The sequence below is a fragment of the Diadema antillarum genome, unplaced genomic scaffold (genome assembly GCF_040938485.1).
Source record: "Diadema antillarum isolate AM-2024a unplaced genomic scaffold, OU_Dant_1.0 seq00001083_RagTag, whole genome shotgun sequence".
Taxonomy (NCBI): Eukaryota; Metazoa; Echinodermata; class Echinoidea; order Diadematoida; family Diadematidae; genus Diadema; species Diadema antillarum.
In genome coordinates, this window is record NW_027271903.1 from 651,882 (window position 1) to 671,550 (window position 19,669).

Sequence of the window (19,669 nt, forward strand, 5' to 3'; positions counted from 1 at the left end):
AGCAAAGAAGAGTTTTACTGCCCGAATGCTTTGCGTTCAGGCTGGCCGCAGTAACTTAGGTACAAGGCTTGACCGAAAAATCAGTCTGTATCTGGTCGTCGGGGATGTGTTCCGCGGAGACTGCGTCTGGCTTCATGGATCCCCTCCTCCTACGGAGAGTGATAGCATAAAAAAAATAAGACTCCTCCGGCTCCGGACAGACACGGATCTTTCTGTCTAGTTCAAACAAGGCAAGTAAAGCCAAGGTACAATAACTTGGGCTTGTTATTTGTCGTGTTCAGTGTTGTGGCGGACTTGTTATTGTCGTGTTGGAACTTGTGGGCTTGTTATTGTAAGCATTAACCCCGGGGCGCTCCTTGTAGATCTACACAGTACACAGTTATAACTGTGTCTGTGGTGTGGGAGCTTGCCTTCGTATTGCGTTGCCGTTGGGGCTGGTCGCAGTTAGGTATTAGCGTAGTCTTTCTTACCAAATCTGGGCTGTAGTGTTGTGGTGTACCGTGTAACGTTAGTTTAGCAATATCTACTACTACTAGCAGTAGATCTAGCGTTTAAGTAGTATTTAATATGCGACCAGCTGCAGCGACCAGCCCGAACGCGCTGTGATCAATGCAATGCCAATGGTGAGGTGAATGTGTGAAGTAGGTTACGAAATACAGCTAACATTACACTATGACCTAGCCCGACCAGACGCTGTTAATATGCTGCGCGAATACAGCTACGTATGTACAGCGACTGGGCTGTGTATAGTTAACTATAGTATGACCAAGCGTTGTGGGACCGGACAGGTTGTGGGACCGGACGCGTATTGTAAGTGCGTCTGTAATGAAAATGACGCACCCAGGAATAAAACCAACCCTGGGAATGGAATTCTCATTTTGAGTCATGGATAGATCTAGATGCGACGCAAAAATGTAAGTAAATTTAACTGTCTCATAATTTCATAAAATATGATAATTCTTTCATTTTCTCACCTAACTAAAAGAAGTATTTTCTTGCTAATAGTAATATGTATGTAATTTATACCTCTCGCTGTCTGCGATGCGTGTCGTTCTTGCTGCCGGTATAACAATAGGGCTACATCAGAAGTGAAAGTCTCACAAGGTGTTACGAGTTATTTAGTTGTCTATGTACACACGTCATTATTTAGGCCAGTTCGATCGAATGTTCAATAGCGTCGATCATACGGCGAGAATGAGGCAAAATATTCTTCATGTGTCATTTCATGGCTCTTCATAATTTTGACCCGCGTGTGTTGTAACAGTAAACACCCTGCATGCTCGCGCCCCATATATTTCCCGTACAAAATCAACGCGTGCACAACTCTCTTTGATATATTCGTACATGGAGTCACTTTGAAGGGGAAAATTCAACGATTTAGCAGGTTAATTTTCACGCCGTTTTCAGAGTATGTTGTCTAAACGTTAGTATATGAGAGGAGTCTAGATCTATATCAAGTCTTCGAGGTAAAGAAGAAGGGTGCATATTCTAACCGTTATGTAAAATAAATAGGTAAGTTTTCACGCGCGAACTTAAGACAAAGTGTCCGGAAACAAGTGTTAATCAATTCAAATCATCCTTGAGAAACACTGGAACAGAGCCATCCCCTAAAGTACAGCCCATATCAGAGGGATAATGAAACCTAGTGGAGGAGCAAATAAGCAACGCTTTACGTCTCTAACACTGTTACATCCAAGTAAACTCCAAGTAAACACAAGAACCCCCCATCTAAAATATATCATACAGGTTGATGGATGAATGTGGCCATCATTTAAACACTGCAATTAATAAAGTGCAAAGATATTGATTAGACTAGACCTAGGTCTAACTAGTATTGAGTATAGACAGAGATTACAAAAAGAGGATACATGTATACAGTCAGTAGTTACTATGCTCCTGTCCTACACCATACTACGAGCGGCGTTGGAGTCTTAGCTGAAGATAAACGAGCGATGAGTAAATTTACGTACAATACCTGTGGGTGTTTTAGCTGTTCGAACTAGGCGCCATAACTCGCCCATACTAGTATATCACGATCAGTACGGTACTGTCAGCTCATATCTTGTGCACGGATCCCGCGGATGCATACGAACGAAGATGCAGCCCACAGCTAGCCGATGCGGTTGACTAAATAGACTGTTCTCGATTTCTGTGACTGTACCCTCGAACGCCTCTGTATTGTGACCCTATCTGTAAAGATCAATCGGTGTTCAAGATCCAGTCTCAAATCGACATTGAGGGGGAACATATTCAGGCAAAGAATAAATCAATTTCCCACTAGTTTAGAAATAAATTAGATCTAAATAAAATTATTTTCAGAATAAACATTTAATATGCACATTTTGATATAGTCATTATTGCTATTTTGATATATTATTTACTGCAAATTTTCCCACGAAATTTCTCTTTTTTCAAGATGGCGGCAACTGCGCCCCTGGAAATTTCATTGTGCGAAGCAAAATCATGTGAAATTACTAAATTGAAGGTGAAGTTAGGTTCAAAAGTATCTGCAGGAACGATATTATTGCTTTATAGAGCCGTGAGTGAAGAAAATGCCTCCGATAAAGACACAGGAGAACAGAAGTTGAAGTCGCAATATGTCGGCACCGTACAGGAAGTGCTGGCCAAAGAAGGAGATATTGTTGAACCAGGGTAAACACCATCCCTTGAAATTTAGGGTTGTAATATGATCCGTGAATTTGTCGTGTTATGGGCTTGTTATTGCAAGAAATATGTGACTGCATTTTCTAACCAGGATTAGTAACTATATAACAATATATAACAATACATAACAAATTCTGAAAGATATTTTTGAAGTGTTCGTTACAGAGATACCCAGTAAGTTGCCTACCGGCTATGTTGATGTTGGTGGTTCGAGAAGGGCGAGGGAGGGGTCGTTCCGTTCAGCGTTTGGAATGGTTGCTTGCGCTTGTGCATAGAAGATATCAAAGCAGTCATCAGTACACGCAATACAGTTCAAGCGCACACAGATCTCGATGGATTATGGGTACGTGTGTGTGGCGGGGGGGTGGAATGAGGAGAGAATTAGAAGTGAGCTACCCGGTACTGACATGAAATTCAAAGTCATGAAGAGAAGCAAGACTAGACTGCCAACTCTCATGCAATTAACCCAATTCTAATTCATCACTGCTAGGCCTAGCGCCTACTTGTGATGAACATACCCCATAGACACTCTAGATCTAAGCTAACAGTTAGAAGGGTCTACTGTAAAAAAAACAAGGATTAGGAATGTTCTTCTTCTTCCTATAACAGTTAGGGTGGGATTTCACGGAGCACACTAACCCCGGGACGCTCCGTATACACAGTTACACACTGTGGGAGCGTCCTGAGTCAATAGAGTGCTATATCGGTAAGCTTGAAAAACATACACAGTCTGTCGCAGATTTTCGCACCTCCGTAGGTTTCGAATATCAGGAGGAAAAAACGTACTTTTATAGTATACATAAGATTCTTATCTAATTAATACCCTTCGTTCACCTTGTTCTTGTTCACATTGGTCCAATGATCTTGAAAAAACGTTTTTTTCACGGCCATATACGGGTCCGTAGTCCTAGCTCCCCATCCCATTCACCATTTTCGAAATCAGTATGCAGTACACTGCGCACGTAAATATTCATGTGCTGGCGGAGTCGCAATGCGTTTAGCCTTCTGACAAGGCGTGCGCGCGCGCACCCACCCAGAAAGCAACGCAATATACAGCGAGAGGGTTTGCCAACAGTATGATAAGGCCTTGCCACAAAGCTACACGACTTGATGGCCAGCGCATGCGCACAAATCTCAAATCCATTTGCTGTACAAGATGTAGTTCTCCCGAGTTCCTCTCGACCGAGTCGCATTTAACTCATCAAACCGAGCAGAAAGGGACTATTACCAGAACCAAAAGTTGAACGCAGTCAGTCTTCAACATTACATCTTCACCTGTAAGTCTTCATATTGCGGAATTTTTGCGATTTCATATTGATTTTTAGGCGCTATACTTCGCCTGTCATGATCATGTCTGCTACAATGCGCAGCCCCAACACTGCGTGTTGGGGCTGGTCGCAGTTAGGAGCACACGAACGATTTGCGAAGGTCGCGAATGGCAAAATCCAGCATTCGCATTTTGGTCTGCAAAAGATCGCCAAACGAACGTGAGGGTTCGGAAGCGTCGTCAATTGTTCGCGAATGTCGTTTTTACTTCGGCGAGAATTTCAAAAAAGTTTGAAATTTTCTGCGAACCTTTTCCGCACACTTGGTCGTGATTTGCTCGTGAATTGTTCTCGAAAGTGTCTTTAAAGCCTCGTCAAATGCGCAAGACCTTCGCAAGACACGCGCGATGTTCGCAAAATGTTCGTGAAACCCCAAACAGACTCCGAAACTTTGGAGAATGTCTCGCGTATGTTTCGCGTATGTTACGCGAAATCTGCGAAGTTTTTCTGATCATTGTACAACGTAATCGCAAACTGTTCGCGTACCTTTTGAGACATTCTCGCGAACGTTTAGCGCACGTTTGGGAATGTATGACCTATGGGCAAGTCCAAGATAACACGCGCGTTACGTATGGGACATTCAGAGACTTTTATGACCTGAAAAATAGTGTTAATGGCTTTTGACCATATTAAACTTTATCATGGTGATTGATATCTAGGAGAAGTATGATCATGCAAAAAATGGAGAAAAATGACCTTCACATTTATATTCTAGAAGAGAAAATATGTGCCGTTACGTATGGGACCAGAAAATTTTTGTTTTTTTGAACATTTTTTTCAACCTCAAAACTCTCTGAAAGTATTTCATTCTACAACTTGTAACTCACTGTGATGAAAGTCACAACACTCAAGATTATCACAGGTAAGTTTCATGTCATTAGGTAAAAAGTTCTAATTACAGGTTCTAATTAAAGACAGACATGACGTGTTACGTATGGGACAGTTACGTATGGGACAGTTTGTCCCCCATTCATTTAGTGTGTGAAGAACCATGTTTATGGGTATTTTGCATAATTATTGAAGTAAAATCAGTTGAAACTACTCAAATACTGATCCAGATTGTCAAGGAAACAATATTTCCCAAATATTCACCATCCTAATCATATTCAATCATATTTTTATATTTTTATGGCCAACCTGAGTATGCATGCCCTTTGTCCCCCATTCGTTTAGTGTGTGGAAAGACATGTTTATGGGTATTTTGCAAAATAATTTTGCAAAATACCCATAAACAAATTTTTGCATAATTATTGGAATGGAATCAGTTGACACTACTCAAATACTGATCCAGATTGACAAGGGAACAATATTCCCCAAATATTTACCATCATAATCATATTTAATCATATTCTATATTTTTATGACCAACCTGAGTATGTATGCCCTATTTTTATCAGGATAGTTACTACTGAAAACTTGAATAGTTGAAGGTGTTTACTTCCATTGATGAAGGGCAGTTTGCCATTTCGTTTCAGTAAAAAACAACTTGACACAAGAAATATTAATTTTTATAAATAAGCAATACCTGCTGCGTGGAACCCCAGTGATCGAGTAGATTACCCATGAATTTTGTCGTGGCTATTATTGAAACCTGAATAAGGACAATTTGTGTATCACTTGCAATAAAAAAAAATCATTTTACTTTATATTCTGTTTAAATATTTATATCACAACCATTTCAACTTGGATCTCCATCACTAAACTTTGAATTCCTCTAGTCTTAGGATTGTATGCTCTTTAGTAATTCATATAATTAGTTTCCAATCATCTCATTAAAAGTTGAAAACTGAATCCCCATTTCTACAAAAAAAAAACTATACCATCCCTTTAATGCTGATTTTTCATTGTGTATTTTGCCATTTTCCCCTCCCCCTTTCTGAAAATTGTTCAGTCAAGAACATGTATTGTTTAAAGTGTCTATAACTCAAAAAGTAGCTACAATGTTGGGATGCTTTCTTCAGGATGATTGACCATTTGTGCACTGAGAGACCTTCCCAGCTAGCTACATGCATTCACATGCATTATGTATGAGGATGTCCCATACGTAACGCATTTGTCCCATACGTAACATTATTTCAATGCCTAATGAAAAATATTCCTTTTACTGTTTTTTCTTTTTTCTATGGTATTTAATTTCTCTAAACAATAAATTAGAACTTTCCAAAAGGGCATTAATATAACCTTAGCAATTTCAGAAAAAACCTAAAAAAATGACCTCAATTTGTTACGTATGGGACATGTCATGATAGGACACGAGCTAATTTGCATAATCATTTGCATAATCCCTAAATTTTCATACCAAGTTAAACTATTTGATGAACTTCTTATGTCCACATATTAATCAAATATCATTTGCTTTCCTTTGAATTAATATAAATTTTTATAAATGTCCCGTACGTAACGCTGTGTTTCACATTTATGCAAATGAAGCCCTTGAAATTTGCATAAATTTATGTAATATAATTTTTTCCTCCATGGAAATCAAAACTTCAACTCATAAGCTTCAAAATGATACCAAACATGTCAATATTGAGCAAAGATGAAATTTTGCCTTCTGAGGGGACCTTATCTTGGACTTGCCCCTATACGTTTTCTACAAATAAAAATCGTAGCATACACCTAAACATCAAACAATTATTAACAACTATAGTAACAAAAGAAATTAAAGACTAGCAAAGAGAAAGAAATGTTTGATATACAAAAAAAAAATCGCAGAATACAGTTAAAATTAATCTAAAGTATGTAAAATTTCATTTGAAGTACAGAGATTATGTGTTGGAGGAACTGCAAAAAAAAAAATCATATGCTTTACTAGTGGAGATACGTCCTAGGAAAAAATGTAGGCAGGCACACGATAGAAAAATGAGAGAAAAAGAAAGGAGAAATAGAGGAAAGAAAAAAATTCAACTCAAGACAGCTTCCATCTCTCCTTGGGTACATTTTCTCCCATGATTACTGAAAATTTTTCGTTGTTCGCATTTCCGTCGCGTGTTCTTCGTGTTGGTAACATGCTGTACTTCAGCAATGATACACACGACATTCGCTCATACGTCGTGGAAACTTCGCACAAATTGCGCAAGAATAGTTTTCGGCTTCATTGTCGGAAAACATTCGGAGAAAAACTTTTCCGAATGCTGGATTTTGTCATTCGCGTCCTTCGCAAATCGTTCGCGTGCTCCGTGAAATCCCACCCTTAGGCCTATTCAATGTGCAGAACCTCCTAAGAGTATACTCGCACACTGTTCTGTCTTTAATTTTGCGAATTTCACAAGAGCCAAGATTTGCGAAATGAAAATAATGCATGTGAAAGTTCTCGTGTAACGTTACACTATATGCATTGAATTTCTAGAGGCAACTTACGAAAATTTCATGCCGCGAAAAAGGCTGTCGCCTCCAATTCGTGAAAATTTCATGCCGCGAAAATACTGGTAGTAGTGTTTTGCAGTAGTCTCATGCTGAACCCCCCAAAATATAATTTTTCTAGAAAATGAAAAGAAAGAGTCCCAGATATTCCAAACATTTGATATGCTGAAGCCCTTAAATTTTGAGGTCTTGCGTGCACCTGCTCACCATACTATTAAAATGAAATGTACCGATACCAACGTAACATTGTCAAAGCTTGACCCCCCCAATGGATCACTTCAATCCCTTTTGGCTTGATTGATTTTTTTTTTTTTTTTACATCTAGACTTGCATGTTATTCTGATCCTAATAAACCATGTTGCACAAATATAAAAAAAAATAACAAGCCGCGTTTCACTGGATTACAATTCTAGTCTGGAATTGCAATTTAAAATGCTTTCTTTTTCTTTTCGTCTTTTTTCCCTTTTTTTTTTCTTACATATTTCGTACTAGTATTGAGCTGACAAGCTGAAATGTTGTGATGATATTAGGACAGCCCTTTGTAAACGGTGGTCTACATCCTTGAAAACTGCTGTCAAAATAAGTTGATGTCTGTATTCTCTTTCAGGGCAGTATTGCTGAAAGTGTCAAGATGTTCCCACCCTACAGTGATGAAAGGCATGTGTGCAGAGTGTGGGGAGGATTTGAGGAGGTAAGTACATTGTCCATGACCATTGCAATCAGCTCTGCATTCATCATTACTCTCATTTTATTGTGTCAAACCAGCATGAAATAGATGTATCACCAAGCGTTGTGGGACCGGACAGGTTGTGGGACCGGACGCATATTGTAAGTGCATCTGTAATGAAAATGACGCACCCAGGAATTCTCACGCCGTTTTCAGAGTATGTTGTCTAGTATATGAGGAGTCTATATCAAGTCTTTGAGGTAAAGAAGGGTGCATATTCTATGTCAAATAGGTAAGTTTTCACGCGCGAACTTAAGACGTTAAGTGTCCGGAAACACAACCCCCCATAGCATGTAAACAGTTGTGAAAACAAGATAACAATGATCAGGATTATATGATGTTTTTCTAACTTTCGCAAAATATGCAAATCTCTTTTGCTAGTACAATCTGTGCAATGTGACTATTGTAAGTGCATGCGCCATTCTATTTTTCTCTAGGGATGAAGATGTGTCCAAGAAGCAAGCACCATCAAGCACAGCTTCTGTTGCTATGGTACACAGCATTCCAGAACTTCATGTCACTAAAGAGGTAGGATTCAACTGTATTTCCTCCTTACCCTCTTCCTAGCAAATATTACTGTTTGGGCCATTCTCCGATAAAGCGTGCAATTACCGTTGTAGAAATGACAAAAAATCAACATCAGAGATTTCATTTATTTTTCATCATTTCAGAAACTTCAATCCCTTAGGAATACAAAACAATCAATGGGTGATTTTTGAGAGCCCATACTTTTCCTAGAAACATTTCCAAACGTAGAGTCCTTTTTTTGCATAATCACTATTATTAAAACCAAATATCAGATACGTTACCAGAGGTAGCATCACAAAACTGTTGATTGTCTGCTTATTTCTTGCTTTAAAATGGCAATGATAATGTAAAACTACAAGCTTAAACATCTACAAGCATCGTGAAACATTTTGGAGTCAGCTTTGATCTAATCTGTAATAAGAATGATCGTAATCTATAGAATGAAGGCTAAATAAAAATCAAGAACATGTACATATTTCGGCTTGAAATATGTTTCCCTAATCTAACTTTTTACCTGCATTTGAATTACAACAATAATCTCATTGATTATGTATGCAACTTTATGAACAAGTATTATACCTCTCGTAAATAGCAAATGCCAGGTAACATCTCTGTCAGATTAAATACATTTCGGATCGAAAGAAGAACGGTGTGTGGTAACGTATCTGATGCATCAGACGTTCCAGTTAGTATACAATTTTAAACCCAACACCAATCATGCCAATATATTCATTTTAACTTGTAAGAACATCACAATATGATTGTTTTCGTTAAAACACCGCACTTCTAAACGTAAAAAAAATGTTCTCGTCATCGATAGAAGATTAGATCATTCTTCAATAAAACTTTGAGATGTACGTAAAATACGAGTCAAGCAGGCACAATTCCACAATGCTTCTTTTCTGATATAGTTCCAAAATTTTGTTATTATGATACACGGAAGACGGTAAGAATGAAATTGGAAAAGATATAAGCAAGTGATAAATATAAATTCAAATTCGTTTGTTCCTGTCTGTAATAAATCAGGTCTGAAGAACCAATAAGCGATGGTAACGTATCTGACAAAGTATTTATGTTTATTGACATAATAAACTACCAATTTACATCAAACTCCGATCACTCAAACATATGATTCAAAAACCGATGCAAAACGTTAGAAATTGTTAGACATCAAATCCTATCGATATTTTCAGAACATAAACCTGCAACGAAGGGAGTGATCTTGACTTTAACCATAATACTAACCCCATTTTATGTAAATAAGATGCAACATTATAATGAAAGTTAATAATGAAAGGTAGACCGTTCATGTAGTTGCGTTTGCTGTGAAGTTGAAAAAAAAAAGGTGGGTACCAAAACTCAGCCTGTAAAGTCTTTCTATGTTATTGTGGAACATAACACGCACACAGGCACACACACAAACACAACAAAGCAGAAAGAAAATGAATTTGTAACATGTCTGACGGCACTTTTTGTAAATGCCACAATAAGTGATAGTACATTTCTGGTTTAGATGAGTATAGGTTTTAACCTTTTGCAAGATAATCGAAATCCACTTACACGAAATACTTTACAGCATATAACTCTATGAAAAATTAAGTATTTACTTCATGAAAACGGCCCCGAAGTGACTGAGATGTCCAAAATAAATTACAAGAAAGATGTTCAAATAAAAGGAGATGAGCCACCACACTTTGTTTGAAACTTATTCTTTTACTTTATATTGGACATATCGGCCACTTCAAAACCGATTTTCTTCAAATAAATTCCTCTTAGAACTATCCTTTTAGCAAGTCATAACAAGAGAGCCCGTTGTAAACCGGTTAAATCCGCGCGCAAAATCGCGGCCCGGATAACCTTTTATTTTGTTGGTAACGTATCTGACACTTTTGATGGTAACGTATCTGACGTGCCGTTACCGTTCTCATACTATTATCTACTAAAATATTCATTTTCTCAAAAAATTTATGTTGTGTGATTAATCATTGCCTTAAGTATTCAAAAGTATCTGAGCTTCGTTTTTATTTACAGCACACTTTTTTCTAAATGAATCAAAGTTTAAGTAACGTATCTGATGTCAGCTTATCGTAACATGAGGCTTCCGCGGCTTCGGATCAGTATATTTATTTTGTAACAAGAGATTCAAGGAATAAATCATGATTCCATGTATGCGTTAGGTTGACTTTGTTTAACACATGAAATTACACTGCCATGTGGCATTTCTTTGATCTTCTCTCAAGAGTCTGAAAAAAGGGTAACGTATCTGACTGCGATTTGGCGACATGATATGAATTATCTCTTAGAAAAATATCAAAACATCATATTTTTATGCAATATTATTTTTCATTCAGGCACTCGAGGGGCAATGTAATGCGGTACAAAAGATTTCATCTGAATGATATGTTAACAAGTAACAACTTGTCATATGAACACTTCCTGTCCTGGCGACATGGGGTTTTTAGGGTTACATCAAACTTCGGATCGTATTTCTAATATTATCCCGGACGTCCCAATAGCTTTATTGGTATTTATTTTACACGTCCGACCTCTCAGATGAATTTAAGCAAAAAAAAAATATTTTTGAGGGACAAAATATCGATTTAAACTGTACAAACATGCTGGCGACACGAAAATCGCAGTTTTGCACGCTTTATCGGAGAATGGCCCGTTTTTATCCGTAGTTTTCTTTCTTTTTCCAATTCATTGACAGTCATCACTTCTCACATTGCTTCAAGCCCGCTCACTGATACAACTGAAACTGGTATAGAGCAAGTAATCTGAATAAGCACCTTCCTGCCTGAAGTATGGGGCCTTCCCACAAATGCCTGTTTGAGGCAATTGGGGGAATGGCCTTTGTAATGTCCTGCTTTTGCACATACACTTTATAACCTTGAAAAGGCTAGGAACCAGGTATCCTACCCCATGACCAAAATTTCTCTAAAAGCCTTGCATCTGCCATCTAGTGTGCACAGGGAGGTGGGGTTCCCACCTCCCTGGTGTACACATGCACTTTTACTTTTCGTGACTCCTTTTATCAATGTTTCTCATTCCCATAGATCAATAGCATTTGCAATATTTTTTTTTTTTCAAACTTATTTCAGATATATGTCTTTTTGGTACTATTTAAGTAGGTAACACTAAATGAAACTTAAGATATCAAATGCAGTGGAATAATATTTAAAAAATGCGGGTATATGCTATTTTAGATATTGACCAAAAAAAAGTTTGACAAAACTGCTGTGATGTTAATATATGAATAACTGTCATTTGATCAGTGATAACCAGTTTCCATGCCACTGTGCTACATACTTTTTAGATTAAAAAAGTAGACACATTCTGATATATAAGTGTATTATACAAAGAGCATGGATAAAAAATAAGTAAAACTTAATGTCATTCCCCCTTCACAAAAAATATTTAATAATAATAATGTGTGTATTGTTATTCTTATATCAATTCATGCAAGTGCCAGTGTTCGTGCATGCCCTAGTAAGATTCATGGGGGCCTTGCAGCTGCCCATAAATGTGTGTTGGTAGTTAACTCTCAAAGCTGGAATTTGTGTGTTAACAGGAAGCAGCTGTCTTGGCCAAGCAGGATGAGGATTCACTGATCAAACACAGGAAGCTAGTCTTATTGGTGGATCTGGACCAGACTCTCATACACACCACTCTTGATGATGTGCCCCCTGACATGCCGGTAAGATGCTTCTCAGGGAAATATACTGTCCATGCCTGCAAATCCTCTTCCTGGAAACTTTCTGTTTCATTTTTAAATTTCGTGTAATTGTGATGCTTGAATTGCATAAGGCTTTAACTCTCACGTAGAAATATAGAGTACCATAGCGTAACGTCACAGCCATTTATTGCCATGGAAACGGGTTCTAAACAACATCACCTGGCCTGAGTGTTTAAGCGCGCACCTTTGCTTTTAACCCAAGCTTTAAAAAAGACTGTGATATCATGACTTTGGTACTCTATTGCCACAGAATTAAATTTAACATGTTAATTCATATACTATATCTTGATGTGATAGCTCGATTGTGCATAACATCACAGTGTGACATTGGCTAATAATTTATGAATCAGACCCTTTTACCCAAATACAAAAAAACAATGAAAGAAATTTAATTGACAAAAACTCAGTTTTTTTTACTACTCGCCCTCTTTACTGCTTATCACCAATATCAGATAAGTTCTAAAATGCATGTACAGTCAAACCTATCTTAGCGGCCACCTCTCTATAGCGGCCACCTGCTTATAACGGCCACTGAAAAATCCCCCGAACTCAGTTGCTGTATTATAGACCCTTTATATAGCGGCCACCTGCCTAACGCGGCCAGCGGCCACTCATTTTGTCTCCCGTGGTGAATATCAACCTGCGTATAGCGGCCACAAAAATTGAGTTGATCCATTAAATCAGCAATGAGTACGATGTCTTTTACTTTCATTGCTTGATTTCTACCGAGTCCTAGCTCAGTCACAATCACACAGACATGACTGACAAAATATTAATGCAGCTCTTTGCCACGAAAACCCGTCTTACCACCAACTTGACTAGATTAGATCTAGGCTTCAGTAATGCAGCCCTGAATAGATGCTACAAAGGCAAAGACAACTTCTAATAACAACTTAGACTGTTACCGAAATGCAGACTAATTAGTGTTTAAGTCCCTTTGAATAAGGACAACATGGTACTTGTCTGGGTGTTGTTTCTATAGTTTACTTAAATTTTACACATTATCAATTCTCAGTCGAACTCAGCTCTCGTGAACCCCGTATATGCAAACCGGTAGGGATGAACCAGAGCACTTCTCAGGCCGGAAATATTAATTTTAACATCAAAAGAATAGAAGGAGGCAATGAAAAAAAAAAATGAAGTGAATATATTGTACAACGAAAATCCCCATAATAGTAGAGCTGCTGCACATGTAAACTTATATGTTGGTTTTTTGTATGTTTTTTTTTTTAAGAATAACATGCGGTATTTTCGGCTATTATAAAATGCAAGTAATGAAATTCAAAATGGCCGCCAACCTGTCTATAACGACCACCTGTCTATAGCCATGGCTCGACACTAACTTTTTTGTTTGGTGGCCCAATGGGGCCACCAAAATCCTAAATTTCATATTTTTGGTGGCCCGAGAGAAAAATTTGGTGTCCCGAAAAAACAATAAAAAACATTAAAAGTCCTTTTTTTTAATGAGTCAGATATTTAAGATTTATGATAGTAAGAATTAGAAGTTGGACATATCTACTCATAAATAAACTTCAACACTCACTCTCAGGCATTCAATCAGTCCTTTTCATCCATCCTTTGAACAAATTTAACTGCTAATTTCCGGCGCAAAAAGTTACGAATTTATTCACATACTTTTCAAAAAATTTTGGTGGCTCGAGGCGGGCCACCATATTTGCCTTGTTTGAAATTTGGTGGCCCGACTTCCATTTTTGGTGGCCCTGGGCCACCGGGCCACCGTTAGTGTCGAGCCCTGCTATAGCGGCCACTTTTGTTGTTTCCCTTGGGTGGCCGCTATAGACAGGTTTGACTGTACATGTAGTTCTGATGCCAAAAGATCACCTTCAGATACAGTATTTGTTCAAAAGTCAGAAGGGGTCAAGCGAATTTTTATGAGGAGATGACCACCATCTGTTCACTAAGTTGATGTCAAGTTTGAATCTAATGGCATCACTCACTTGAGTATGAAAAAAAATGCCCCTTCTATGTAGTATTCTGTGAGCATTTTCTCAGATTTTTAGTAGAGAGGAATCTTAGATATTTTAAAGAAACTCTCTCATCATTCTCTTATTGTACATATTGATGGTTGACTTCTTAGAATCGACATATCAATCAGGATAGTTGCTTCCATATAGTTTTGAAACATCCCTTATTCTACTCAGATCAGGACTAAGGCATCATTTTAGCTATTTGAAAGTCTTAATTGCACAACTATGTAAATGTGTTTAATAATGCAGAGGTTCCACACCATATTTCACTTCTTTAAAAGTCTGTCATTGTCATAAATGACATATCTCTCCCATGACTATCTTATGCTCCGTAATAGGGTGTGCATCACTTCCAGCTGAGAAAGGGCCCGTTGTTTCCTTGGTACCATACCAAGATCCGGGATGGATGCAACCAGTTCCTGGACTTAGTCAGCCAGTATTACCAGCTGCACATCTTCACTATGGGAGTACGCCTGTATGCTCACACAGTGGCAGAGATCATTGACCCAGATGGGAAGTTTTTCTCTCATCGTATCCTGTCCAGGGATGAATGCTTTGACCCAAATTCCAAGACAGCCAATTTGAAGTGAGTTCGATTCCAATTTTTTCTTATTCTTGTAGTTTTCATTTCATTCATTGTCTGAGTTGAGTCTTGTCTGTAGAGTTCTGTGAGGCACAACTAAGAAATGATTGGTCACATATGGCCACTGAAATCTTTGTATTTAAATTTTGGTGACCTGAAAAAATCAAAATGTGGTGGCCCGAAATGAAAGAAAGTATAAACATTCATTTTGAATATTAGATGCCCTGTTGGGCCACCAAATGATAGCCTTTTAATTTTGGAAATTTGATATGAGAACATCAGTTTTGAGTATTAGCCCTGGGCCACCAGGCTAATGTAAAGTTCTGGTATACACATCATTATTTCAAAAGGAAAAGTAAGCATTGGGACAATAATTTAAGTGAAAACAAGACAGGATTACTGCTTTGGCCTTTGTTGAATTTTGGTCATGCGTGTTGGATGAATATTGATGTATGCAACTGTTATATATTGGGCGCACATCTATGAAACACTATCCAGGGATGAAGATATCTCACTCTTTATTTGTCAGCAATGGGTTTAGACATTTATTAACTTATCATAAGTCACAAGTGGAAAGTAGTATTGAGTGATTTGTGTCTTTGTTTGAACTTATGAGTATTATAAGAAATATTTCAAGCAGATGACTTGCATTTGATCCATGAAATAAACACTGGTGTAGGGAGAAGCGGCTACTCGGTATCGGCATATTGATATCTTGTTCATGTAAGTTTCTGTGACCATCCTTGCCAACAGATCCATATTTCCTCGTGGTGACAAGATGGTGTGTATCATCGATGATCGAGACGACGTCTGGAATTATGCCCCCAATTTGATCCAGGTTCCTCCTTTTCGTTTCTTTGAGGGTACTGGGGATATAAACACTCCTCCAAACCTTGCTAATGATCGCGGGACACCACCAGTGCACAGGCCCCGCGAATCATCTACAACATACGTATCATCATCTGGTTCATCAAAAAGTGAGGAAGCCAAAAAATCTGCAGAGTTAGAGGACTCTGGGATCTCAGAGGAGGATGAAGGCAAAAACCAAACAGAGCAATCAGAAGCTGTCGAAAGTGAAGTGTGTAGCTCTGAGGTTTCTTCCACAACAAAGGATGCTGAACAAGAAGACAGTAAAGATGAAGATGCTATAGGTGAAAAGACAAAGAAGAATGGTGATGGTGATACAAAAGAAGCAAAGGAAGAGAAGGAAGAAGGGGAGATCACCCAAGAGAAGGATAGTGACAATGAAAAGGTGACTACCACTGCCGAGGAGAAAGAAGCAAAGGAGGATGGGGATGATTACTTCATGTACCTGGGAGACATTCTGATTCGCATTCACAGGACCTATTTCAGTCAGGTGGATGCACAGCCCTCACCCAGACCACTACCTGACCTCAAGGTTATCCTTCCTAAGATGAAGACATCTGTCCTGAAAGGTTGTAACATAGTGTTTAGTGGAGTGTTTCCTACCAACATGCCTCCTGAGCAGAGCAGAGCTTGGAAAGTGGCCAATGCTCTTGGTGCCAAAGTTTCACCCCAAGTAATAACAAAGAGCAAAGAAGACCAAGGCAAAGGCAGAGCAACAACACATCTTGTGGCAGCCACAGTTGGCACTTCCAAGGTACACCTGGCTAAGCGGAGCAGGAAGATTTACATCGTGGAACCTGACTGGCTGTGGTGCTGTTGGGAGAGATGGGAACGAGTGGATGAGAGGCTATTCCTCCTGCCTGATGTAAGCAAACACGGCAGTAGGAGTAGCACTCCTGGTTACAGTGACACAGAGAGTACAGGCTCACAGAAGAGCCGCAAGGGAAAGGCCAAGTCTAAGTCTATGGCCAGCACTAATGGAAAATCCACAGGTGTAGGAAACCCTGCCCAGCGAACAAAGGCTAGACCTCTGAGCCTGTCCGAGGACTACAACCCCATGTACAGCTTCTCCTCTGAAGACCTTGCTAGCATGGACAGAGAAGTGCAGGACATGTGTGACAGCAGTGATGATAGTACTAGTGACAGTGGGAGCAGTGATTCGGAGGACGATGAACGCAGCAATCCGACCAGCCTTGGCAGTGTAACGAGACCTGCATCATCGTCCAGTGATGATGAAAGTCTGACAGCGGAAAGTCCACGAGGCTGGAAGCGCAAGAGAGACGACATGGACTCTGAGAATGATGATGACATGAATGACTTTGATCCATTTCAGAGACCCCAGGAGGATAGTAGTTCAAGTGCTGGGTTGAGCGAGGAAGAGTGGTTCAGTGAAGAAGAAGGGCAAAAGATGGCCAACGCCATTGATGACCTACTGACATATAAGCGTAGTGTTAGGAAATGGGATCAAGGGTAAATGAAAGAGCTTGGAAATTCTCCAATTAATGAACTTAGTCAATACAGCTCAATTCTCTGGGAAAAAGACATCATAATGTTTTTTATTTGGTACGATTGTATATTTCCGTCCTTTCAATTCAGTTGTTTCCCAGATGTAGCAAAGATCAAGCTACTAGTTAGAGATAAGTTCAGTGCAGCACTTGATGTCGTAATTCTTTGTAGAAACACAAATTTAAAGACAAATTACAGTATTATCAATCCTTGCACTTCATGTGAAAGATTGTGAAAGTTTGTGGCTTGCTCTGTTGACACACAAAGGTAAATTCATGCAAAATGCCCAGTAGTTATTGTAAAAGTCCATCATGTGTTGTCCCCCATTTTTTCAGCAAGAAATGCTGAACTATCAAGTTTAAATACGGGTGAATGTACATTGACTATCTTGTATATAATGAAAGTAGACAAGGAAGCTATTGTAGTTTGCCAGTGCATGCTCATTCCACTTCTGTACAACTGCACTTTTGCAAACCACTAGTATGCCACCTATTCTATCAAGCTATTTGCAAGCTGTAACTAGTGTCATTTGGTGGCAAAGAAACAAATGGAAAAAGATATGCAGCAAAATGTATTTTGCAGCCTTTTTTTGTGTGTGTGTGTGTGTTTTACTGTCCATAAATGTATGTCTTATGAGCATTCAAGTACACTCCCCCTGGATTCTAAGGAATCCTGCTGTAATGATTGACAGGACTGCCAGGTCCTTATTCTGAATGTAATTTTCCAATCATCTAACCAAACTTGTAAGGTGTGACTGTCCCTGTCAACATGTCACTCATGGATTCTACTACTGTCTCATCTCCATGCCCACCACATTTGCAATTATTCACTGGACGGAAGCATAGCTTTGCCTTGAAAAGTGTAAACCAGTTACATACAGTGTATAAACAGGAGAAGCAGGATGTAGCCACACATGTCATTTTTTTGTTCTACTGCTGTTTTTTGTTCTGTTTTGTTCATTTTTAAAAGAATGAGATCTTTTGTACAAAATAGATGCAGACAGAATGGCAGCTTTAACCCTATTCTAACTGGGCTATTTGAAACCAAGTTTTTACAGGGGGAGGGGGTCAATTTGACCCCATCTTCAGATCTCGGCCACCGAATCATATTTTGGCCTGTAACTCCCATCAAAAAGGCTTGAAGGATTGCTAATTTTTGTGTCAGAATTCCTCAAGACACTTCAAACAATTTTCTTACAAAAAAAAAGTATATCACAATCAAAAATAATTTCTTCTGGTTGTTATTGTCTTGTTAATTTCTTAAGTGTTTTATTGTTTTTTCAACCCTTTGTGTTTGTTTTTTTGCCAAAATTTGTGCGCAGACACTTTTTCAAGCTTATACATTAGAATTAATTAGTGTAAATGATTAAAAGTTGAAATAATTTATTAAATTCATACACGTGTATCAATTTACCAAAATCAACAACACAATTTGCATTGGATTTACACACAACATCACAAATTTGAGCTGTTTCTGGGCTGACATGCATGTAAAAACATGTAACTTCAGAACGGTGTACCCGGACGTTGCAAATTTATTCCCATAATACATGTATTCTGGAAACTTCAAAGAAAAAAGTCAAGAAATGGCGCTGGAAAATCCCCACTGCGGAATCATCGCGTGAAATGTTAAGGGGGATCAATTTGCCCCCCCACCCCAGTTAAGATAGGGTTAAAGGAAAAACCCCAAACACCTTGACATTGTGTACAATTTAGTCAGGTCATTTTTAAATTTGTAGTCATATGTTTGTTTATGTAGTTGCCCCTTTGAAATGACCCTTCTGTATGTGTTGATTAGGACCAACGGAGACATCCCATTATGTTTTGTTCATATTGTCATTGAACATGACACATCATGCTCATTTTAAATTAATTGATATGTGTTGAAACCATTTGTATTAATGTTTGTTTTTAATGAAAATATGTATGTATTTTTCTCTTTTTTCTGTTCTTAGGGAGAATAGCATGGAAAGTAGGCTTTTAAGTTTCCTGCTTGATAATCCTGGCAGCAAATGGTATCATGTAATGTACAGAATAGCAGCTGCTTGTACTTCCTGAAGATGGTTTGAGTTGTACCTTGACAGCTGTGTCTGGCTTGTCAGTAAAATTTCTCTGGAATACACAATTGTTTCTTGCCACATTAACTTCCTAGCAGTAGCCGTCATAAATATGTTCATGTTTGGTAAGCTTAGATGCTGCTTGAGATATGAGATATACTGTAGCACCTTTGCACCAAGATAAGATGTTAAAATATGCTTGTAGTGAAAGAAGCAACCCTCAGGGGGAAATCATTTTGAATGAAGGCAATTATGACAAAATCAATAGCTCAGCAAAAGAAAAAAAAAAATCAAGCAAAAGTTCGGCAATTAATTTGTGAGCATCT

At 38.5% G+C, this 19,669-nt stretch overlaps 1 protein-coding gene across 1 annotated transcript; it reads left to right on the top strand.

Moving 5' to 3' along the window:
- Positions 1-2,416: 2,416 nt before the first annotated feature.
- Positions 2,417-17,819, top strand: LOC139743468 (RNA polymerase II subunit A C-terminal domain phosphatase-like). Its single transcript, XM_071653953.1, has 6 exons — positions 2,417-2,652; positions 7,960-8,043; positions 8,517-8,607; positions 12,179-12,304; positions 14,670-14,917; positions 15,668-17,819. Exons 1-6 carry the CDS (start codon positions 2,417-2,419, stop codon positions 17,253-17,255), a joined length of 2,373 nt encoding a protein of 790 aa, XP_071510054.1. The 3' UTR covers positions 17,256-17,819.
- Positions 17,820-19,669: the final 1,850 nt, after the last annotated feature.